This window comes from Candoia aspera, chromosome 5 (assembly GCF_035149785.1).
Source record: "Candoia aspera isolate rCanAsp1 chromosome 5, rCanAsp1.hap2, whole genome shotgun sequence".
Lineage (NCBI taxonomy): Eukaryota > Metazoa > Chordata > Lepidosauria > Squamata > Boidae > Candoia > Candoia aspera.
In genome coordinates, this window is record NC_086157.1 from 84,579,309 (window position 1) to 84,604,772 (window position 25,464).

Here is a 25,464-nt window from a genome sequence, read left to right on the forward strand (position 1 = left end):
CCATGCCAAGAATGCTAGAGACCAAATCTGGTAACTGAGTTTCATTTGTAATTCTATATGTTCACATTATTAGCCAAATTTTTAGTTTCTGTATTTTTAGAGCAAGATAGCCAAAATTTACCATGCTTACACCTGGGAGACTACAGTTAGAAAAGGAAAAAATGTTTCCATCTCTTGCTTTCTGTGAAAACTATTATCCTGTTGCCAGATTTAGCAAAAATGTCCCAACATAAGAAAAACTTGTTAGGAAAATAAGCTTGTATACTCAATTTTTTTTTTCTTTTCTGTTTTTGAAAGGTAACTAGAAATCCACTGTGAAACACCTAAATTCACTGAAATTACCATTAATAATAGTGCTAGTTGTATGCCACCCAGAGTAACTTCTTGTGAAATGGGCAGCCATATAAATTTGAGAAATAAATAAATAAATAGACAGAGATAGATAGACCAAAGCCTTCTGCTCTACATTGTTTTATGTCAATACCAAATTTGTAGAGTTTATCTTTGGGACAAGTTATAAAGCTATTTGCCTTGAAGATTTGTGTTTATATACATACACACACACACACAAAATAAATATTTTGGCCATATTTGCCAATATCCACACAGGTATCATGTCCAAAGTTATACTTACTATGAACAATGATATTTATACCTTTGTAGTTAAAAACATAATCACACAACCAAACTTGCAGTAGCTTCAAAGTACTTCTGTATCATTCTTTCTCAGTCTTATTTCATATTCAGAGTAACTAACATAAAGCTCAAAGGTCTATTTTGTGAGTGACTTGCAGGGGGATCTGAATGAGGGTGGCATGCATCTCTAGTCCTGTTGGATCTCTTGGCTTCCTGTGATAATATTAACCACAGACCACCAGATATGATCTTACTTGGACCAGAATGACTGAAAATAATGACTCAAACCCTTATCATCTCCCAGTTACACTACTGCAATTTGCTTGAAAATGACCCAGAAGCTACAGCAGGAACAGAATGCAGCTGCCCTTGCTGATTTATGTAAGCTGCAGGAGCTGATGCCAGTAGGCTTTTGGGTCAGTTCAAGGTTTTGGCTTCCTACTTTTAAATTCCTTTATGACTTGGGTCTTCATTACTCTCAGGACCACTTACTTCAGGTGAATTCTCCTTGCACAAAATATGCTAGCTTGGAGGGAGCTCTGTGAGTTCCCACTGCTAGAAAGAATATTGGATGAACAAAGAACACTATGGGTAAAACATTCCTTAATGAAATCAATGTGCAGTTTATTCCCTCGTGAGCATCAAAAATAATGTGTCATTTTGTATTGCAACATACCATAATTTTGTATTTTGTAGGCTTTTCGAAACATGTTTTTGTTTTGTTTTGTTTTGTTACTCTGTCAGATTCTAACACTGGTAAATAATGTTTTCTATCTTTCCTGTCCAAGAGATTGTTTCTCAGAGCTTGACTATTTCTCCTTATCACTTATTATATATCATTGCCCAATTTAAAGTCTTTTTAATCAGCTAACAGAAACACATGGAATCATTACTGTTTTTATCTAATGATTTTAAAACATGTACTTTCATTTGAATAAAACATGAGAGATATTCCTAAAAAATACCAATCCCACTCCTTTTTTCCAGATCCAAAAGAAACACGACTTCCTTCTTCAAAACCCAAACTGTCTGACAAACAAGAAATATCCCAGACTAAACCTGGTAATTGCATTTTGATAACATTCAATGTAGATGGGATTTTAGCCATTTTTGAAACTGCTATTAGTGCTTTGAAATCTAACTGATGCATTATCTTGAAATAAGTTGACATCACCTTCTTTCAGTTAAATCCATAATGGCTCATAACAGAGCTATACCAGAAGCAAGCTTTTTAAAAAAAAAATTCTTAAATGGCCAATAGTCCAATTTTGCCATATGTTGAGCATTATTGCATTTACCACTTGCCAGTGAATATTTTCTTATACAATATATCACTATACTATCAGTCAATATTAGATTTCAATGTCAAATTATAATACATTGTATGAACTAGGTGTCTCTCTTTCTCTTCTAAATATGATACGTGACTTCATGAAAAACTGAGAAAGGTTCGGCCTCTCTATTTCTTGCCCAATGGGAAGTAGTGATACATTGCAAAGAATTAAGTGACACAGCAAGCTTCCAGCAGGATAACTCCTGGAACTATCAGTCAAAAGCCATTGTAAGGCTAATTGAGTCTTTCCCTCTTAACTGATTTTTCTTCATAAGATAAAAGAAAGAACAGTAAGAAAATATATGACACGTAGTTGCAGATTTAAAGTGGACCCCCCATAATATTCTGAGGCTTTGTTCACTTTGTGGCCAGTTATGGCAGTGCAAAGAGTTATCCACAAAATGAAGCCTTGTCCTGACTCTCTTTGCTAAGGTATGTGTTGCGTTGCTGCCAGGCATTGTGCCATAAGGAACAGAGGAGGCTAAATCTGTGCAAATGGACTGGGAATCAGACAAAATGGCCTGGGAATCAACATCAGGGATCAGGGTGTAGAACTGAAATGAAGCTGAAAATAAGTAAGAAAGGTCTCTTCAGATGAAACAAGATACCAGGACAAGAAAGGGCTCACTTGGAAGCAAGCACAAAGGATTATGTTTTCTAATTTTTGATCGGCACATTGCCTCTTAGTATTTAATATGGCCACCAGGTCATAATGGAAGGAGAAGAAAATGATGCGGGAGAAAATGAATAGAATCTTCCTATTCCTCTCAGACTTCTCAAGCCGTATGGCAGGCTGGCAGGACTCTTTATATACTATCTCTATAAAGATAACTGTTCAGGAATCCAAGCAGTATTTTGACTATCTTTCTCTTAGAAACCAAGGAGGGCAGACTTTCTAGGACACCACTCCCATCAGGCCTAATTAATATGGCAGGTAATCAAGGTTTATTAGAGTTAGAGGTGAACAACATCTAGAGAATCAGAGATTTCTTGGTGGCAAAGAGACAAACAATCGCATCTACCCAAAGCCTGGGACTTTCTGGGCTAGCAGCAGGAACTTGAGTTCCTGTGCTTCCAGATGCAAGAAGAATTCCCATAAGGAATGTCTGAATGTAATCTGTCCTTTTAACTTTGGTCTGACTTATTACTAACAGAAATTGAGAGGAGTGGTTATTTATTTTGTAGTCTGAAAGATACGGTTTAGGTAATCATTGAGATTAACAGTTATTGATATATTTTGGTTTGTTTGATTTTGGGTTTTAGCTATTCAAACTACTGCAGTCAGAGCAATACCACAAAGCAAAACAACACTGGCTATATAAAAGAAACAAATGGTAAAAAAGGATAAGGATGGGGACTTGGTCAAATGTAGTGTCTCATGGTAGCATACGTTTTAGGGTGCGATATAGCCAAAACTACACTGAAAACTAAATAGATATAAATGAAATACAGACCAGACCACCTTACTGAGACATAAACATTTGAGTTAGTAGCCAAGTCTTCCCACGGTGCTAAAAGAAAATTAAGTCTGGCCTCCACAGGGGCATTCTATGATTGCCATAAGCTGATCTTTGAACAGAAGAAAAGGATACCAGGGATACATTCAGTTGTGATTATTAATAAAATAAGTAGATGGCAGTATCCTAGGATTTTTTTTTTCGTGCAATAATCTTGCTTGTTATTTTACTTCCAAATCTGACTCAGAGAACTATGCCTAATCGTGACTGTCACTTCTTTTGTTCCCTTTATCCCAACTGCAGCATATCCAAGATATTGTGGGTGATTTATCTATTCCTTGCTGTTGACTGGAATGAACATTTATCCACTTGAATTTCATACAGGCTTAAGAATCAGTGTGTGTGTGTGTACTACATACAGTAGATCCTCCACCTCATATACAAGCTGACTGTACAGATTGCTACTTCAAACAAACTTCTCTATCATAGCTTATTAATTCTGAATCTCCTGATCTCAAAGATTTAATCTTCCTAGAACACAAGTCTCTTGTCCACGTTGAATACTAGGCATGCGAACTGTAGGACTGCTTTGACAGTCTTGTACTTTCTGTTTTGAATGTAATAATATTCCATTTAAAAAACAACACTGGATACACTTAACAAGTTCAATTATTTTGTTTTAGCTTCATCTAGACCCTACAGTACAGTTTGTTGTTTATTCGTTTAGTCACTTCCGACTCTTCGTGACTTCATGGACCAGCCCACACCAGAGCTTCCTGTTGGTCGTCAACACCCCCAGCTCCCCCAGGGATGAGTCCGTCACCTCTAGAATATCATCCATCCATCTTGCCCTTGGTCGGCCCCTCTTCCTTTTTCCTTCCACTCCCCCTAGCATCAGCATCTTCTCCAGGGTGTCCTGTCTTCTCATTATATGGCCAAAGTATTTCAGTTTTGCCTTTAATATCATTCTCTCAAGTGAGCAGTCTGGCTTAATTTCCTGGAGGATGGACTGGTTTGATCTTCTTGCAGTCCAAGGCACTCTGAATTTTCCTCCAACAACACAGTTCAAAGGCATCGATCTTCCTTCGCTCAGCCTTCCTTATGATCCAGCTCTTGCAGCCATATGTTACTACGGGGAACACCATTGCTTTAACTATGCAGACCTTTGTTGTCAGTGTGATGTCTCTGCTCTTAACTATTTTATCGAGATTTGTCATTGCTCTTCTCCCAAGGATTAAGCGTCTTCTGATATCCTGACTGCAGTCAGCATCTGCAGTAATCTTCGCACCTAGAAATACAAAGTCTTTCACTGCTTCTACATTTTCTCCCTCTATTTGCCAGTTATCAATCAAGCTGGTTACCTTAATCTTGGTTTTTTTAAGGTTTAGCTGCACTTTCTTCTTTCACCTTCATCATAAGGCTCCTCAGTTCCTCTTCACTTTCAGCCATCAAAGCGGTATCATCTGCATATCTGAGATTGTTAATGTTTCTTCCAGCGATTTTAACTCCAGCCTTGGATTCCTCAAGCTTAGCATGTCGCATGATGTGTTCTGTGTACAAGTTGAATAGGTAGGATGAGAGTATACAGCCCTGCTGTACTCTTTTCCCAATCTTAAACCAGTCCGTTGTTCCGTGGTCTGTTCTTACTGTTGCTACTTGGTTGTTATACAGATTCTTCAGGAGGCAGACAAGATGACTTGGTATCCCCATACCACTAAGAACTTGCCACAATTTGTTATGGTCCACACAGTCAAAGGCTTTAGAATAGTCAATAAAACAGAAATAGATGTTTTTCTGAAACTCCCTGGCTTTTTCCATTATCCATTGGATATTGGCAATTTGGTCCCTAGTTCCTCTGCCTTTTCTAAACCCAGCTTGTGCATCTGGCAATTCTCACTCCATGAATTGCTGAAGTCTACCTTGCAGGTTCTTGAGCATTACCTTACTGGAATGTGAAATGAGTGTCACTGTTCGATAGTTTGAACATTCTTTAGTGTTTCCCTTTTTTGGTATGGGGATGTAAGTTGATTTTTTCCAATCTGATGGCCATTCTTGTGTTTTCCAAATTTGCTGGCATATAGCATGCATTACCTTGACAGCATCATCTTGCAAGATTTTGAACAGTTCAGCTGGGATGCCGTCGTCTCCTGCTGCCTTGTTATTAGCAATGCTTCTTAAGGCCCACTCAACCTCACTCTTCAGGATGTCTGGCTCTAGCTCACTGACCACACCGTCAAAGCTATCCCCGATATTGTTATCCTTCCTATACAGGTCTTCTGTATATTCTTGCCACCTTTTCTTGATCTCTTCTTCTTCTGTTAGGTCCTTGCCATCTTTGTTTTTGATCATGCCCATTTTTGCCTGGAATTTACCTCTGATGTTTCTAATTTTCTGGAAGAGGTCTCTTGTCCTTCCTATTCTATTGTCTTCTTCCACTTCCGCGCATTGCTTGTTTAAAAATAATTCCTTGTCTCTTCTGGTTAACCTCTGGAATTTTGCATTTAATTGGGCATATCTCCCCCTATCACTGTTGCCTTTTGCTTTCCTTCTTTCTTGGGCTACTTCTAGTGTCTCAGCAGACAGCCATTTTACCTTCTTGGTTTTCTCTTTCTTTGGGATGTATTTTGTTGCCGCCTCCTGAACAATGTTGCGAACTTCTGTCCATAGTTCTTCCGGGACCCTATCTACTCAGTCCCTTAAATCGATTCTTCACCTCCACTGCATACTCCTTAGGAATATTAGTGAGCTCCAATCTAGCTGATCTGTGGGTCTTCCCTAATCTCTTTAGTCTGAACCTAAATTGTGCAAGAAGAAGTTCATGATCTGAACTACAGTCAGCTCCAGGTCTTGTTTTTACCAACTGTATAGATGTCTGCCACCTTTGGCTGCAAAGGATGTAGTCAATCTGATTTCGGTGTTGTCCATCTGGTGAAGTCCACGTATAAAGCCGCCTCTTAGGTTGTTGGAAGAGAGTGTTTGTTATGCAGAGTGAGTTGTCTTGGCAAAATTCTATCAGCCTATGTCCTGCTTCATTTTGTTCTCCCAGGCCATGCTTACCTGTAATTCCAGGTGTCATTTGACTGCCCACCTTAGCATTCCAGTCTCCTGTGATGAAAATAACATCTCTTTTAGGCGTGTTGTCCAGTAGGTGCTGCAGATCCTCGTAGAACTGCTCTACTTCAGCTTCTTCAGCATCTGTGGTTGGGGCGTATATTTGGATCACTGTGATGTTAGATGGCTTGCCCTGAATTCGAATTGAGATCATTCTATCGTTTTTTGGATTGTATCCAAGCACTGCTTTAGCCACTTTACTATTAATTATGAAGGCTATTCCATTTCTTCTGTGGTCCTCTTGTCCACAGTAGTAGATCTGGTGGTCATTTGATGTGAAGTGGCCCATTCCAGTCCATTTCAGTTCACTGACGCCCAAAATGTCTATCTTTAATCTTGACATCTCACCAATAACCACATCCAATTTGCCCTGGCTCATAGATCTTACATTCCAGGTCCCAATGGTGTGTTGATCCTTTGAACATCGGATTCGCCGTTCACCACCAGCACCGTCGGCCGCTAGCCGTCCTTTTGGCTTTGAGCTAGCTGTGTCATCACATCTGGGGCTAGTTGAACTCATCCTCTGTTCCTCCCCAGTAGCATTTTGACCATCTTCCGACCTGGGGGTCTCATCTTCCAATGGTATACTGACATATCTCTGGTTGTACTGATCCATTGAGTTTTCATGGCAAGAATACTGGGGTGGGTCGCCATTACCTTCCCCAGGGATCGTAGTTCATCTGACCTCTCTGTCATGACCTTCCCATCTTGGGTGGCCCTTCATGGTTTAGCTCATGGCATCATTGAGGTGCTCAAGCTCCAGCACCACGACAAGATAACATTCCTTTGCTGAAGACAGTACAGTAACAACCACCAAAACTCCACGTCTGAAAACTGGTACTTGAAATTCATTTAGTAGTTTTGATTGTGTATTAAGCAGCATTATATCAATGATGCACATATTTTCTTCTCCAGCTACTTTTTAATCTTATTATTTTAGCCATTATAGTTTTTTTCCTCTTTTGTTTTTTGTCCATTTTATTGACTGACTTCAATAGCCCTCAAAATAGGAAACCTAGAATACTAAAATCATTACAGTACTGTAATTTAGCTGATCAGTTTACTGTCTTGAATTAAAAGCATAAATCTGTCTGATCCTTGAAATATTGAACCATACTTTGGATGGTTCCATTATGCTACCCCAAGATCCTGAGGGCTGGCACGATGTGCGAATGCAGCCACATTCTCAGTAATCCTTAAAGCAACCTTGTAGGGGAAGTCAGTAGTATTATCTCTCTACTGTGCAAGCAGAAATAAAAAAATAGTTGCTCTCCTTTATTTGGTCTACAAGCTTATCATGAAAAGAAGAAATTATCTAAAGGCTTCTACCTTAATGTCATATGTGTTGCCTTACAATAACACTGTTTATGCAATTTATGCAAACATGATAATACTGGTCTTTTTCTGGACTAGATGTATGATGTCTACTGAAATTCTTTACTTTCAAAATTTCTGAATTTTTTTTTATATGTCTAATGTTTGGAGAATTGTTGTTTTTCAAAACATGTTGCTTTGATTATATGAATGTTTTGTAAATTTGTATGACCCTTTAATATAAATGTTAGCTAAGGCTAAAAACTAGCAGACTATCAGTGCCCATTTTTCCTGAACGTGGGTGTTTTGGATCCTTTTCTTTTCTATACTGTATATCATGATCCTAAAAATGAAGTAAGTTTTCTTTTCTTCCTAACAGCATCACACAAAGGGTATCTCACTACTGAAAAACCTCAAATAATTGATAAGTCCCGGCCAAATCTAGCAATATAATTTTTCTTATAAAATATTCTAATGAACAGTTTCTTAATATTTTTTTTTCTTTTGGCTGGTGAATTGACATAGATTTTTAAACTTTTGGTTAGCTAAGGAAGAATCTTAACTAAGGCATGTACAAAGGAGTTATGCCATACTTGTTTCCTTAAAGAAACTTCAATATCCTTTTCAGTAGTTTTTGTTTTTTTCCCTCAGTGCTAACATTCACTGGAACAAGGACAGCTCTTCATATAGGTATAGGTATAGGCATAGGTATAGATATAATAGGCAGCCATGCCTTTTGGCACTCACAGAACCCCTTTGGCCAAAATTGCTGAACACTAATAGGATCATTTTCTACCATCCTGAAACTGGAAGATATAAACGTTGTGCCAAAAGCCCTAAGGCACATACAGTATCACAATTAATCTACACCAGTGTTCCTCAACCTTGGCCACTTGAAGATATGTGGACTTCAACTCCCAGAATTCTCCAGCCAGCCATGGGGAAGTCCATACATCTTCAAGTGGCCAAGATTAAGCAACAATGATCTACACAGTTAAAACACAAAGTCACCATAAATCCCCGGGCGTGAAAAAATCCAGCCTCAAGCATATATGTGGTCCTGCTCATTTTCTGACTCGGTCTCTCAAAAAATATTTGGTGTGATTCTTGCCCACTAAACAGTTGCCCATATTTGCTTTAGTATGTAATACCACAGTCTTTTCCAAAAGCCTCTCCAAATTGCATATTTTCCTCTGCATCAATGTACCTGCCTTCCATCAAAACTCTGCATCTCAGTCAGTGCTCTGCTATTGCAGATCACAGAGTTAAGGTGTAACTCAGTATGTTTACATTACCTCTTTTGTTAACTGGACCTGGCTTAGATGGAACTTTTAGAGAGCTAATTTGGTATAGTAGTTAAAAGCAGTCTTGCACAATTTAGGATCAGACTCAAGAGATTAGGGAAGACCCACAGATCAGCTATATAGGAGCTCACTAATATCCCTAAGGAATATGCATTGGAGGTGAAGAATCGACTTAAGGGACTCGACATAGTAGATAGGGTCCCGGAAGAACTATGGACAGAAGTTCGCAACATTGTTCAGGAGGCGGCAACAAAATAGGCTTCAGCAATTCATGGAGCGAGAATTGCCAGATGTACAAGCTGGGTTTAGAAAAGGCAGAGGAACTAGGGACCAAATTGCCAATATACTCTGGATAATGGAAAAAGCCAGGGAGTTTCAGAAAAACATCTATTTCTGTTTTATTGACTATTCTAAAGCCTTTGACTGTGTGGACCATAACAAATTGTGGCAAGATCTTAGCAGTATGGGGATACCAAGTCTTCTTGTCTGCCTCCTGAGGAATCTGTATAACGACCAAGTAGCAACAGTAAGAGCAGACCACGGAACAACGGACTGGTTTAAGATTGAGAAAGGAGTACGGCAGGGCTGTATACTCTCACCCTACCTATTCAACTTGTATGCAGAACACATCATGCGACATGCTGGGCTTGAGGAATCCAAGGCTGGAGTTAAAATCACTGGAAGAAACATTAACAATCTCAGATATGCAGATGATACCACTTTGATGGCTGAAAGCGAAGAGGAACTGAGGAGCCTTATGATGAAGGTGAAAGAAGAAAGTGCAAAAGCTGGCTTGCAGCTAAACCTCAAAAAAACCAAGATTATGGCAACCAGCTTGATTGATAACTGGCAAATAGAGGGAGAAAATGTAGAAGCAGTGAAAGACTTTGTATTTCTAGGTGCGAAGATTACTGCAGATGCTGACTGAAGTCAGGAAATCAGAAGACGCTTAATCCTTGGGAGAAGAGCAATGACAAATCTCGATAAAATAGTTAAGAGCAGAGACATCACACTGACAACAAAGGCCTGCATAGTTAAAGCAATGGTGTTCCCCATAGTAACATATGGCTGCAAGAGCTGGACCATAAGGAAGGCTGAGAGAAGGAAGATCGATGCTTTGGAACTGTGGTGTTGGAGGAAAATTCTGAGAGTGCCTTGGACTGCAAGATCAAACCAGTCCATCCTCCAGGAAATAAAGCCAGACTGCTCACTTGAGGGGATGATATTAAAGGCAAAACTGAAATACTTTGGCCACATAATGAGAAGACAGGACACCCTGGAGAAGATGCTGATGCTAGGGAAAGTGGAAGGGGCCGACCAAGGGCAAGATGGATAGATGATATTCTAGAGGTGATGGATTTGTCCCTGGGGGAGCTGGGGGTGTTGACTACTGACAGGAAGCTCTGGCGTGGGCTGGATCATGAAGTCACGAAGAGTCAGAAGCGACTAAATGAATAAACAATAACAAGTTAAAAGCAGTGAGCTGGGATCAGGGAATACCTAAGTTATAGTCCTTCCTTGTCACAAAAGCCAGCTGGATTACTCTAGACAGTCACTCTGTCTCAGCGCTAGACAGGGAAGGAGAAAAACATCCCAGAAGAAGGTATTGGCTTCCAAAAATGTTGCCAAGAAAACTGCATGAACATGTCCATGTAGTCACCAGGAGTCAAGAGTGTCTCAAAGGACCCTAACATCAACAACAATAACAATGCAGCTTTACAGCAAAAAGTAGTCTAGATGGTTTTTTGAAATGCTTGCAAAAAGAAGCAGACCTTACTGCTGCTTCTTCCTGAAATATCCCCTCCAGTCCCTCATCCCAAATGATATACAGAATGTCAAGGCACATCCTCTACAAAAAGGCAGAGTAGTCGTCCTGGGGAGGACAGGGAAACTCTCCAGAGGGAATCTTACAACTGTCAGTTCATAAACCCACCTTTTAATTTTAAGAAAGTCCATACAAGGCTTTAAAGTAACCATAGAAAAAATAAATATATCACTGACCCCAGCTGATTTCTGATAACCTTGACATTCCTTTTTTTCAGTTGTCCTTAGAACAACACCAGCCCCTGCTAGAACAAGAACACCGGGGCGACTGTCCTGGAGTAAAATGCCAAGAGGTAACAAATACTATGCCTCATATTATTGAAATGTTTAGTGGTGGCATCTTTATTTCATTCCAGATATGTTTAATGACATGCCTGTGTGGTTCTTTGCTTATCTCACTAAACAGATAAATAGAAAATAATAATATAATTATATGAAATATATGAAATAACTAGTCTGCAGTTCTACAGCCAAATGCCAGGAAATGAGCCCCATTCAGTAGACACGCATTTGATTGCACTATTAATCTATATTTGACATTAAGAAAGAAGTGATAGCTGCAAGTAAAGAAAGAGAAGTAATTTGAATCATAATTAACCCTGTGAGATTATTGAAGTATCAGCTGTGGAGTCCTTGGTGCTGTCTGAGCTCAGAGAGCAGCAAGGACTCCACAGTTTAACCCTGAGCTACAAATATTCTCTTCTACCGGTGAAGTATAAAAACATCCTAACTTTTGGATGTGCCATAATCACTTCCATATAAGTTTTGGAATGGATGGAAGGAAAGAATCTAGTGGTTCTGACAATTTAATTGCAGTATGAAAACTGAAACGCCACTAGAGACTACAGAGAGAATATAAATGATTTGCTTACTCATTGAAAATATTTGTAAGATCCAGTAAAATAAATTGAGTTAAACAAGACAAATTGTTTGGATTTTAAAACTTTTTTTCAAATTATATGGGTTAAATTATTCCAGGCTGTGAAATATTATAACTGTTTCTGTTTAATACTAGACTTTGATACAGGTTTTCATTAATAATCCATTCCTTAATAACCCTTAAGAGCAAAAGAAATTTTACTTTAAAAATTAAGAGGCAACAAACCTTGTGCCATTGTATAGAACAATTAATAATTTATATTTTATAGAAAACAGAGCCAGTTTGGCATAGTGGTTAAGGCATCAGGCTAGAAACTGGGAGACTGTGAGTTCTAGTTCTGCCTTAGGCACAAAGCCAGCTGGGTGACCTTGGGCCAGTCACTCTTTCTCAGCCCTAGAAAGGAGGCAATGGCAAACTTCTGAAATCTTGCCAAGAAAACTGCAGGGACTTCTCCAGGCAGTCTCCAGGAGTCAACACTGACTTGAAGGCAATACACACAGACACATGCACACACACACACACAACTATGTTTCATTTTTCTCTCAAACCCTCCTCTAGAAACTAAGAAATACAAAATAAGCTGAAAATAATTAAAAGATAACCAGATATTTCCTTCTGGTGTAAGCATATAGAGTAGTTAAGGATTAATCTCCCTCAACCCTCAACCCTCACCCCCCGCCCCCCATCCCCCACACCCCATTACTTGCAGACTGCTTCACTAATTTAAAATAAAATTAAAACAATAATTTGACTTTTCATCTCTTTTTCAACCCTTAAAAACTTATCATACTTAGTTTATTGAACAAAAAGATAAATTTGTTTAATCTTCATATACAGCATCCTAAACTATGTTTAAAATATAAATGTGAGAAGTAAACATTAGGCTATCTATTATCTAATGATCATCCATTTCTCTTTGTGATTATTCTGCCTGCTGCTGTGGATAACTCAGATATATTCCCCTCCATTAGCATATCTTCTATAAAAATATATTCCTTGAGGAATATCCAGACCCTTTTCTTCTAGGTGGTACAGCTATTACTTGATAAATTTACCTTTTTGGCACTGAGTCTGACATTTGCTCTTGTTGAGAAATACATACTTGACTAATGAACAGAGCAAGTTCCAAGTTAATGGTGACTTGGGCAAAGTGTCTTTGGGCATGGACTCTCATCTGTCAAAGCAGTCTAATTGTTTACCTGGCTGTAATGTCCACAGTTCAAGCAGCAGTGGATGGTTTGGTTGGACATTTTAACTTTCCAAATATCCATGAGCAAATACACAGTTGTCAGAAAAATAAACTAAAGGAGGCTTCAGGCAGCACCAACAGTGGGTTCTGCCAGGGATCTCTGAGAATTACCCAAAGATGCTAGCTGTTGATCCATCTATGCCAATGAAAGCTTGCATATGTAACATTTTCCATTTTAGATCATTTTTCAATTGTCAGGCTTGACATCTCCAACTATTTTGCACTGGTGGTTCATTTGGAATTTTAAACATGCTGTGGACTGTTATGCAAAATGGTTGGTGTTGGGGCTTTACAGAATTGCTGAACCATAACCATCTACAACATTGAAGAATGTTTGGGGTAGATGAACATAGTTCCAAACTGCAGTGTCCACTATTTTTTCTTTTTTAAAAAGCTTCTCAGGCTGGCTTGCTTGCTTGTTTGTTTGTTTGTTTTGGCCACCCAACTCCAGTGGACTCTGGGTGACACACAAAACTAAAAAAGACATAAAAACAGCTAAAAATATTAAATCAACAGGCAGCCTGGACTAAAATGCCCTAATAACAAAATCCACAAAACAAAACAGGGGTCATTAAACAAATAATAAGCATCAACCCCAGGCTTGGGACCAAAGATGGGTTTTCAAAGCTTTCCAGAACCCTAGGAAGGAGGGTGCCATCCTTATCTCTGGGGGTGATGATGTTCCAGAGGATAGGGGCTGCAACAGAGGGGCACACTTCCTAGTCCCACAAGATAGCAATCTTTAATGGAGCACACCCACTCTGCTGGAATGTACTGGGCAGGCAGAAACATTTGGAGACAAGTGGTCTCTCAGGTATCCAGACCCTGTGCTATACAGAGCTTTATGGTAATAACCAGCACCTTGAATTGCACTCAGAAGCCAACTGGCAACCAATGCAGCTCGTGTAGAAGCTATGACACATGGGCACACTGAGAAGTGCCTGTTACTTCTCTTGCCACTGCATTAAACCAGCTGTAGCTTCCAGGTGGTCTTCAAGGGCAGCCCCACACAGAGTGCCTTGCAATAATCCATTTGTGAGTTGACAAAGGAATCTGTAATTGTTTGAAGGGCCTCCTGATCAATTTGAGGCTCAAACACATTTTCAGAAATAAGATAATACTGGAAGCCATCACCTTACTTTACATTTTTTGTAATTAAAATATTTTTTAAACAAATAATCAGGTGTGGATGAGAACCTAGTGGGTGCCAACAGAGGCATCTGTGAGCACATTAGCACCCCATATTTGGAATTCCAGGATTATGCTAAGTTATTCAACATGAGTCCTAATCCAGAGAAAGATTAATTAAAATATTTCCCAAGCCATGACAGCTAAATAAGTGAAACACCACAGAAGAAGCAATCATTGTATGACTGATCATTTCAAGAACTGTATAAACAGTTTTGAGAAGTGTATAAATATTATGAGAGGGCTGTTTCCTACACTGCCAGTTATGTCATACAATGCTGAACTAAGACAGATGATGTATGGCTTTCAGGTCTGTATGCATAAACATTTCCACTTGGTGAAAGTTGTTCAGTCTATGTTCCTGAGAGCCATTTATTGTTCAATCTACACTCCTGAGAGCCTAAGACACCCATATTCCTTCATGTGGAAACAGATATGGTCTTCATCCTATAAGATACAGTCTTACTTACAGTATCTGCTGCATGGAAGAGCTTTTCTTAACTTGTTTCACTACCTTACCCTTAGCTCTTTTGAAAGGAAAATATGGTAATGTCCCTAAACATAAATGCATCTGCTCTTGTGGAATCAGTGAAACTGAGACAGTGCCACATGTGTTATTGTGCTGCCTCTTTTATTCTGAGCTTTGCATGGACTAGTAACTTCTCTCCAAAATAAGTGGGATGGAGAAAATCTTTATCCTACTTTTACACCAATATTCCATGATTAAAAAGGTTGCCAGATGTTTTCTGTCACTATGGTGATACTGTACGTTACAATTATTGGAAATGGTGTAGGTTCAGCTGCAGTAAAATGGAATGTTTATGGCTAATTCCTTAGGATTTTCCTTGATTGTCTTTCTATTGATTTTGTGACACATTTAAAATGTTTAGCATGTATAGTTCTTTTTTTCTCATATTTTTCCTTTTCTATTTTGTTTCTGGAATTCCTATAACTGATTGAAATACGTTATAACTGACGGCTAAACTAAGTGAGAGAAGGAAATCTCCATTCTTCAAAAATTAATTCAAAAGTTGCATAGCTTTTCACCCGCTATTCCCTTCACAATCTTTATTTGGGCTCTGCTGCATATACTGACCCTATTTAATTTGTGGACTTACAGAGATTAATCAGGAGATCAGCAGAGACATGGTGATATAGCTGTTTTTATTAAGTAATTGAATCAGAATGTTTGATGCCTGAGTAAAATTTTGTCTTTAAGCAGCTTGACTCCTCTACTTATGAGCCTCAAATTAAAACTACAGGAATATTCAAATGGATCAAAAACAGAGCAGGAGTACAGAAAGAGTATGGTATATACTTAAGAAAGGTATGATGAATCAAGTCAAAGGCCAATTCAGCGCAGCTTTCTATTCTCATATTGGTCCATCTGATGCCTATAAGAATCCAGCACTTTAGAAACTAGTAGAATAGTATGCACTTTCCCATGTTCCACATAACTGGTATCAAAAAACACTTTGCTGGTGATTAGGGAGATAACATATAGCTGTCGTGACTAATAGCCACTGATACTTTCATCTTTATTTTTAATTCTAAGGTGACAAATTAACAAACGAAGATGTTGCCAAGCCTCTCAGTACAAGCTCTAGTACTAAGTCCAGCATACCACTGGATTCCTCAATTACAAGAAAAAAAACAGATCCAGGTAAAATGTATTCAGTATGCGTTATAATTTCCCTGTTACATGTCCAGTATCATTCTTATCAGATGCATTACACTGCACAGAGTAATAAAGAAATTGGGTTGTATTCAAAATTCTTCCTCTACACAGATCTTGCTGGATCTTCCCATGGGTGAAAAGGGTGAGGTAGCAATCTCTTGATTTAGCTGCCTTGCTTTTGGCTCCCTGGAAAACCAGGTTGCTGATTTAGCTCTGATAGAGGGAAGAATGTGTTTAGGACTGATAGTGTCAACCTGCAGGACCATCTCCATGTTCCAGACCATTGCGCTAGTCATTCACCTCTACAGAGATGTATAGCAACTGCCACTGTCAAACTGACCAGAGGATCCATGTTAGAGTTACAAAGATCTCTTCTGCTTTCCAATCACTGGTTCCAGGCAAACAGCATACCAGAACTGGAGAGTTCTTTGCTACATGAATGGTACCAGATACCAACTGGGACAGGTCCATGGTTGTTCATGTCAAACCTAAAAACTTGAGCCACTCCTAACTGAATAATCTCAGAGTGGACCCTGAAGAACACAGGACAAGTAATCCTGGGTAGTGTATTTCTCCAACAGTCATCTCCCCAGGCAGTTCATGAAGAGAGACTGTTGTTCAGAGGAGTGAATGGTGCACTCTGAAACCATTCAAATGCAGGACAACCCTTAAATTGGCATATCAGATAGAGCTTCTAATCAGCAGGATGGAATTCCTATAGACTACAGCCTCACTCCTTTCCTGTCCTAGCCTTATACATTACAGAATAACTCAGTGGAAAGATCTTGGAGAGGTTAATTCCATCTCCCGCTTTCTAGCCAGATATCCATAATACATGATAGGGCAGCACTTTCATCTTGTGTAACAGTTGTTCTATCAGAAAGTGTTGTGGCATTAAAAAGCAGGACCTTTAGGCTGAAGGACCATGTTCACTATCACTGATTTCCTTGGTGCCAACCAAGAGCTTTGTCTACAATATCCAGGTTGTTTCCTCCCACAATGTCTCTTAAACACTTACTACAGTAATACTTGTTTTCAGGCCATATTCCATTCTCTTCTCTCCCCTATCTCCCTGATAAATCTCATAATACCAAGCCAGAATTAATAAAATAAACAAAATGAAACAAAAACTTCTTGTCTCTCAGCTCCTTTAGAGCCTTGATTCTCTCCCTGTGTTTATACCTGAACAAATTAGCCCACCCAATAACCACGCTTAAGGGCTCCGTAGGGAACCCACGCTCCTAAAACAGAGTATTCATGTCACCCTCACGAAGCAGATGATGGAATTTCTGCAAAATGGCTTCAGCTGGGCAAGACATCAGCAGTCCTGGTCTTGCAAAGTTGGTAGGGCATTTGCCACCTTCCCAGCCTTTCTCCAGATGGTTACTAGTTTTTACTTTAGTGCTGCAATTCTATTCTCTCAAGCTACAGCAGAGTTATATCACAGGACCAGATTTTAAGGAGCATAGACTTTACAGAAGGAAAGAGGAGCATAAAAATTGTTTATAGTGTTCACTGTCCATACCATTTTAATTTATACAAAATCAACAGCCCAATTCTAAACTTGTTTGGAAATAAGCCCTGTTGACACTTTTCAGTACGTATGCAAAGGTTAATGCTTTCTTATCATTTATTCACTTGGATTATTAATTGCTTTGTGGGAAATAGTGGTGAAAAGAACTTATATAGTATATGAATTTTCAATTATTTCAATAGTCCATGCTATTTAATGCTTCTTCAGTATTTGTGTTTGCTGGTCTTTAATTCATATATCACAGTCTTACTAAAGCTATGCATGAGCTTGATATACTTATTTTTAGAAAACTGTTCCTACTGAATTCATTCTAGTATTAAAGCTTGGAAGGAATGCATGGAAACAATGGCTTTAAAATTAAAAAGGACTTTATCCTCATTAATGACCGAGGATTAACATGAATATAAACAGACTTACTACTGCAGTTACAATAACCATTTAAACAAAACAACAACTGTAGCACTTATAAATTAAAAATCACAGCCTAATTCGACTGGATTTTAAACAAACAGTAGAAAATTTTATGTACATAGTTCTGAAACAATCGAAGCAATTGAAACATCTGGCTAAGCAGATATGAAGTGTTTTATGCAGCTATTCAGTTTCATCTCAGTTCATCTCAAACCATACTCCTTACCTCAAGGAGGACAGACTACCTGGAGAAGGAATTTGGGGAGAGCCTTCCTCCCCTCACTTGCCACTGCATGAAAGCACTGAACACCCTTTAACAAAAGATCTACACTGAGCTGTTTGCTAGGTAATGTTTTTTCTCCTGGTGGTGGTTTTCTGAGGGAGCATGCAGGTTGTGTTCAGTTCCCCAAATAACACTACTGCTGCCCTATTGCCCCAATCCATAGATCTTGGCAGTATAAACAGTGGTCTTATTTCTAGAGAAAATGGGCATTGTGTTTCACCTTGACTTAACTTCCCTTATGATGACAGTTACCTAGTAATACAGTACAAAGCAAAGGTCTGTAAGTATTCTTTACTAACAAGAAGCATACATTCTAACAAATTAGTTTAGCTGCCTGGCTGTGCTCTTATTTAGTTTGGTGCCAGAAGCATGCAATTTTCATGCAAGAAATTTAATGCCTCAAAATAACACCTTTCAGCTCCTTCCTGTCTCTGTTTTGTGTTCTTTTGCAGCTTTTATTGCTGAAGCTCATGCCTTAAAATTTGCTTGAGCAGTGTAGCTGTTAGCCAGTTTTCTCTTTCTGATCACATGGTGTGCAGTTCCTCCATTAACAGTGGTATCTTGTAACATTATGCAGTAGCTACTGCCAGAACTACACCAATACGAAGAAGACCTTTGCCACCCAACACTGTGACTGGTAAACCTGGCCGTTCAGGTATGTCAGCCTTGTAAGCGACAGGATTTTTTCCTTAAATTTATTGTCATAAAGCACAGGGCTTTCTTTATATACAGTATGCTCAAAGGGTAGTTATACTCAGTGTAACTAGAAAACAAGCATTTTTATGCTTTTTATTTTTGGATTATATGCAATTGATATTCATGGGATCAGTCATCCAAAGATTCATTTGAACTATGACAATCTTTTCTAAATACCCTATAGTGCTTCCAGACAAAATATTTATTGTTCCTGTGTTATTCATGGGATTGATGAGCAATGAAGAAAACATCACATGCCATGTGTAATTCTCCTATCTCCTCCCCACCACAAATACACACACACGTTTCCAACGTCCTTTTTCCCACAGAAAAAAAAATATTAAGGAAGAAAAGGTGGAATAACTATAGTTTTGAATAGTACCACTAAGACCTTTTGGGCTAGAAGTACCTACAGTATCTGTAATATAATACCCTTGGCTTTGTAGAACAAATATCAAAATTACAAATCAATATTACCACACTGTTTAGAGATTACAGATGTTTGTTGGTATACTATCTAGCTGACATCAGGCTTGAGAAGGCTATAGTAAATTACTTTATGTGGGTTAGGAATTTTGTTACTGGTTTCATGGAAAAGGTAGATCCTGAGGAAGGTGTTAGAAATAAAAAGGTTGGTATCATGCCACAACAGGTAGCAACTGGAAAAGGTCCCTTAATGGGACTGGAATATGTAGAGAGGGTGGTGGACCTAGACAAGTACATGGGTATACTGGGGAGAAGAATAGAGATATTATGGGGCTAGCCAAGAAGTTTGTGTTGGAGGAGCAAACAAGAACCCAGTGAGAGATTTTACAAAAATATTTAATGTTACTAAATCCTTCAGATGGGGATGTGAGAATACAAATTCAAGTGCACCATAAGAAAGGATATTTCAGTCAGGTAATTAAATTAAATGTGGGCAAACAATATCAATACAGAGCTCCACACTGTAAAGTGCATTTTGGCCCATTTGTTTCACATTTTTTTTCCTTTTCAATGGATATAAATCTATTTTACATAGATCAGCTGAATCAAGCTTCCTTTATTTAACCTTCTCACTACATACAGTAGTGTATGATAATCAATGGAAAATAAACTACCAATTGTACAGACATGGAACACTAGAAATGTCTTAATAAATACATTTATTTATTTATTAAATTTATATCACCGCCCATCTCCCCCAATGGGGGACTCATTTATACTTTAATCACTTACATTCAATAATTTATATCTGGGTGAAAATGCATATCTGCCTCTATTTGTGTAAAATTACTCAAAAGGGACATTTCTACTTTAAGTAATTCTCTTGATTAATGAATGTCTTTTACCATTATGACATAATACACTTCATAATGATAGAAGACATTCATTAATCAAGAGGATTTTAAATTTTAAATTTTAAATCAAGCCTGTATAGATTCCAGTTAGATATTCAAATTCCCTTTTTTCCAAATAGGAAATGTCTTGATGCCACGAGCTTCTTCATTTCTCACGTCTCCCGTAGCAAAACCCACTTGGCCAAGTTCCCTTGTGAAAACAAATGCAGCTAAAAAGCTACCTACAGCAGCTTCTTCTCCAGATTACAGTAAGAATGGAATAGCACAGTTCCAAGTTTTCTTTGTGTTTTTATATAATGCCAGTCTTGTAGCTTCATGCATAAATTAATAGCAATTCCAATAGTTATGATACAATTCCAAATATCAGTGGACATTTTTCTTATATTACTCTGCTGAATTCCAGACCTTACTTCTGCAAGTCTTAGGAATAGCTGTAAGAGGACTCTTACTGAGTTGATTCTTAGAATGTTGGGAGCTGGGAGAAGGTTTAATGTTGTTTAAAGGAACACCAGGACAACTATTTGCAGTCAGTCCTGCAATCTGATTCCTTTGATACTGAGATAAGCCTGACAGAGACACACATGACATCCAAGGCAATCATGGTTCTGCTGAAATTTCCATAAGTAACTAACCAAAGAACAGGAAGGGGAATGTAGGAAAAACTGGTCAGTTTTCACAGAGAAGGGCTGTAACCTGCAAGGAGTTGGTGCGGGCACTTAGCAACTATGTTACGTTACTTCATTTTCATCAGTTATTTGGAATTAGAGGTGACCAGTAAGGTGCCCAAGTTCATCCAATTATATAGGATGGTTAAAACAATAAGGCATTGTGAAGAACATCAAAGGGACTTTTCCAGACTGTGAAAATAGGTGTTAAATGAGATTCAATGCAAGGTAGTTTCATTTCATAAAGATGCATAATGGCCTGCTGTGAAAAAGACATTGGTTTTGTTTAGATAATTAGAAAAAGAATCAAAAGTAATTATCTTTAACAGCTTAATACTAATCTAGGACATCTGATCAGCCACTCTCATCAGCCTAGTCGGTGGTGAGGAACATAGAAACTGTGATTCAGAGACAGAGGTTGTTTATTCCTCTATTAATATATACTACAAACCACATTTAGAATACTATACATATTTATGATTACTGTTCTGCAACAAAGTCCATTACAAACATACAGAAAATGGCAACTAAAATTGTCTACGGACTATTTCTCCTATGGGAAAGGTTTTTATGTATTCTTTAAGCTTTGAATCAAAAAGTAATGGGAAATGTAGAATATGCTTTGGGTGGAGAAAATATATTTTTTTATAATACAAATGTATTATATCATAATTGATAAAGCTGTGGTTACAGTATGCAGTTCAGGATAGACGAAAGGATATACTTGTTTTCACAAAATATACAGTTAATGCAACAAGGCAGTACATTCAACAATGGCTACTGTTCTTCATGACTGTACATTTCTTTCATTATCCCAAATACTATTATATAGAGATTCTGATGAATATGCAGAAAAAGGTGCTGCTGCGTTCATGTGCTTCTTATGGAGTTTCCATAGAAATAGTTATATGACATGGATTGCAGTGAGGAGGGGGGCTGATCCATCAGGGCTCTTATATTCTTAAAGTAGATAGCTATGTTGAGAGCTGGTTTGGTGCAGTGGTTAAGGCACCAGGCTAGAAACCAGGAGACTGTGAGTTCTAGTCCTGCCTTAGCCACAAAGCCTTGAGCCAGTCACTCTCTCTCAGCCTGAGGAAGGCAAACTACTTCTGAAGTCTTGCAAAGAAAACTGCAGGGACTTGTCCAGGCAGTTGCCAGGAGTCAACACTGACTCAAAGGCACACACACAAAACAAGATAACTATGTTAGCATCCAGTTGGTTTAGCAAGGAAGCCAGTATCCAAAAGTCCTTGAGTTTTTGAAAATGAGTTACTAGCATTGTTAAAGTATTAGAAGTAGTCTAATGGAATATCAATTGCAAATTGACAAAAAAAGCTGTTTGCACATGTCACCCTAAAAAATTAAAGGTCATTTTCAAAGCCCTATATCACTGTGCAGTCCAAGTTAGGATACTTTTGTTGAAGCTGATGCAGTTTTAAAAATAACAGATTTGAATATATGAAGTGAGGTGCTATTAGAGCTCAAGTGAGGAAAAATAGTTAAGTATTTTACATAGATGAATCTATGTAAAATGGATCACGTGTTTAGACAAATCATCATTAGGCATAATGACTATGTTTATCAGCATAATACAGCTTTGAAGCTATAGCTCTGGAAAATTAAAGTTAGGGTGTATTTTTAGCCTAGTTTTAATTTTAGTGTTATTTATACCATTCGCCAGGGATCATGAGAGGAGGTGCTATTGCACTCACAGGTTTTGAACACAAGCTGTTGTTTCAGGGTAGAAAACTAGAGCTCTCATTAATGTTATGTTATTGTTTTGTGCTTAGGTAATCCAATGTTCAGTTCTATCCCTACAACAGAGACTGATATTACAGGCACACCAAGGTATACAGGTATGCTTAATATTATCTCATACAAAAAAGCGATTAAGCAATATGTTTTTTTATCCTCCAAGTTCTTAAAGTGAATTCTTCTTTAATGAAACTTCATTTTCCTTCTAGCTGGCAGTCCTTCCCTTTCAGGTGGTAGTCATTTTCAGGGGTTTTCATCTTAAGATCATTTGATATATTATGAAGTGTTTCGTTTTATTTTAGCTTGGCAACTGTTCATGCAAGAGACATACAGTATAATAGGTAGGAAATGGCAATATGCTATTGGCCATACTACCAGGTGACAGGAACAGCCAAATGCTGCTGTATAGATCAGTCCTTCCCAGAGGATTTACAGTAGCAGGTGTCCCTGATACATGCAGTCAGCATTGTTGTAGACAATTTCCTGCATTTGGATGGCAGTTCTAGCTGAGGTAGGCTCATAGAAGGCAATAAAATTAGTGAAACTCATTGTAGAACATGGAAGTGCTGCTGCATGAAGTATTTATCCTGTCCTTTCTCACTTCACTTACCAGAATAGTGGCTGGTAACTAGACTATGCCAGCACCTGGTACAGAATTGCCAATTTATGCATCCCAGTGTCTGCCCAGAAGAGACCTCTCAGCTTCATTCAGTGAACACTAAGGCATTCTGAATAGTCATTATCACTTACTGTGTGAGAACTGACGGAGTTTTGGAGACTAAGTCACAGTGTATATATCCACTTATCGTTTAAGCTGCTGCTGTCCTGTGCTCATGCCAGTTTGACTCTATGCCTCCTTTCTTGCTAAACAGTCCAGATGAGAAACTTTGGCAACAACCAAGAAATTCAGTCTGAACAACTCCCTTGCTCCTGTGCTCTTCTACCTTTCTGTTCCATAAAAGCAAAGCCCAATAACTTTTCTTCCCACAGATGAGGCTTCCTAGAAATACATATGTATTTTATGTATTTATGTATAAATGCATATGTATTTTATGTGTGTGTGCATGTGTGGTGTCACAGGTTCTTTTTATACCCACAGGTTGATTGTTCCAGACTCAAATAGTTTCCCCAAAAAGTACTGCACTCTACACCACTTCGAGTTTTTATATCTCCCCTTTATAGGTTGGAATGTGTTTTTATTATAAACCAACTATGTACAGTAGAAAAGTGTGTACCATATAACTGCATGACTAATATCTAACAATCCTAACTTATTACTAACTAACCTACAGATGTAATTGAAATTACTCAACCCCCATTGCAAATAAGGTTGATTGTCAAAATGTACAGACTTTCAGCTGTTTGCAATGAACAAAGCAAACAAAAGCAATTGAAATAGCTCAACACAACGAATGCTTCAAGTGGTGCCCCCAAAGTCAACTGAAAATGCAACTTATAATGACTTCTCCAGTCTCAAAATTATTCAACCCCCTGAATAGAATCCGTCACAACAGCACACATACAATATGCAAGACGGGTGTTGTCGCAAGCACAGCTGATGCAGCTAATCAAGGGCTTCATTAGTTGCACCAGGTGTGCTTGAGCTGGAACACATGAAATACCTGAACTGGCTCGGGGTTTGTTGAGTGTCACGTTTGACTGCATGTTAGAAATACAGTATGGCTAAGTCAAAAGATTGGTCCAAAAAGGTAAGAGAAGAGATCATCGCCCTTCACAAACAAGGAACAGGATACAAAAAGATAGCGAAGGCACTGAATGTTCCTAGAGACACCATTGGAAGCATAGTTCGCAAGTTCAAAGTTAAAGGAACAGTGGTGACACTACCTGGATGGGGCAGAAAAAGGAAGCTGTCAATGGCGCAACCAGATTTCTGAGAAGGCAGGTGGAGAGAAACCCTCGAGTAACTGCAAAAGACCTGCAGCAAGACTTGGTGGCAACAGGCACTGAGGTTTCAGTGAGCACAGTAAGGCGTGTACTAAACACAGAAGGTTTCCATGCCAGAACTCCAAGACGTGCACACTACTGACCCAAAAGCACAAGATAAGTCAGCTCCAATATGCTCAAAATCATATAAATAAGCCACAGAAGTTTTGGGATTCTGTTCTGTGGAGCAAAACAAAACTTTTCGGCCCGATGGATTAGTGGTATGTCTGGAAGAAGAAGAATGAAGCATATGCTGAAAAGAACACTCTGCCTACAGTTAAGCATGGTGGTGGCTCAGTGATGCTTGGGGTTGTTTTGCATCCTCTGGCACTGGAAACCTGCAGTGTGTGGACAGCAAGATGGATTCATTGAAGTATCAGGAAATCCTAGGAGGAAACGTCATGCCATCTGTAAGGAAGCTGAAGCTTGGGCATCATTGGACCTTCCAACAGGACAATGATCCCAAGCATACCTCAAATTCCACTAAGGCTTGGATGCATGAGAAGTCCTGGAAGATTCTCTAGTGGCCATCACAGTCATCTGACTTGAACCTCATAGAAAATCTCTGGTGGGATTTGAAGAAGGTGGATGCAACACACAAACCCAAGAAGATTACTGAACTGGAGACCATTGCTCATGAGGAATGGGCTAAGATTCCTCAGGAACGCTGCCAGAAGCTGGTGTCTGGCTATGCATCTCATTTGCAGCAGGTCATAAGAGCAAAAGGGTGCTCTACTAAGTACTGAAGATGCTTGCCATGAAGGGGTTGAATAATTCTGAGACTGGAGAAGTCATGATAAGTTGCATTTTCAGTTGACTTTGGGGCACCACTTGAAGCATTCGTTGTGTTGAGCTATTTCAA

At 38.7% G+C, this 25,464-nt stretch overlaps 1 protein-coding gene across 1 annotated transcript in view; it reads left to right on the forward strand.

Annotated features, from left to right (window-relative positions):
* ABI3BP (ABI family member 3 binding protein) overlaps nt 1-25,464 on the forward strand; it is a 185,183-nt gene that overhangs the window by 138,973 nt on the left and 20,746 nt on the right. Inside the window, exons 36-43 of the mRNA XM_063304721.1 lie at nt 1,624-1,698; nt 4,110-4,124; nt 7,333-7,374; nt 11,198-11,272; nt 15,852-15,959; nt 18,780-18,857; nt 20,358-20,486; nt 22,694-22,759. Of these exons, the coding sequence (XP_063160791.1) occupies nt 1,624-1,698; nt 4,110-4,124; nt 7,333-7,374; nt 11,198-11,272; nt 15,852-15,959; nt 18,780-18,857; nt 20,358-20,486; nt 22,694-22,759 (588 nt within the window). The remainder of the gene's footprint in view (nt 1-1,623; nt 1,699-4,109; nt 4,125-7,332; nt 7,375-11,197; nt 11,273-15,851; nt 15,960-18,779; nt 18,858-20,357; nt 20,487-22,693; nt 22,760-25,464) is intronic.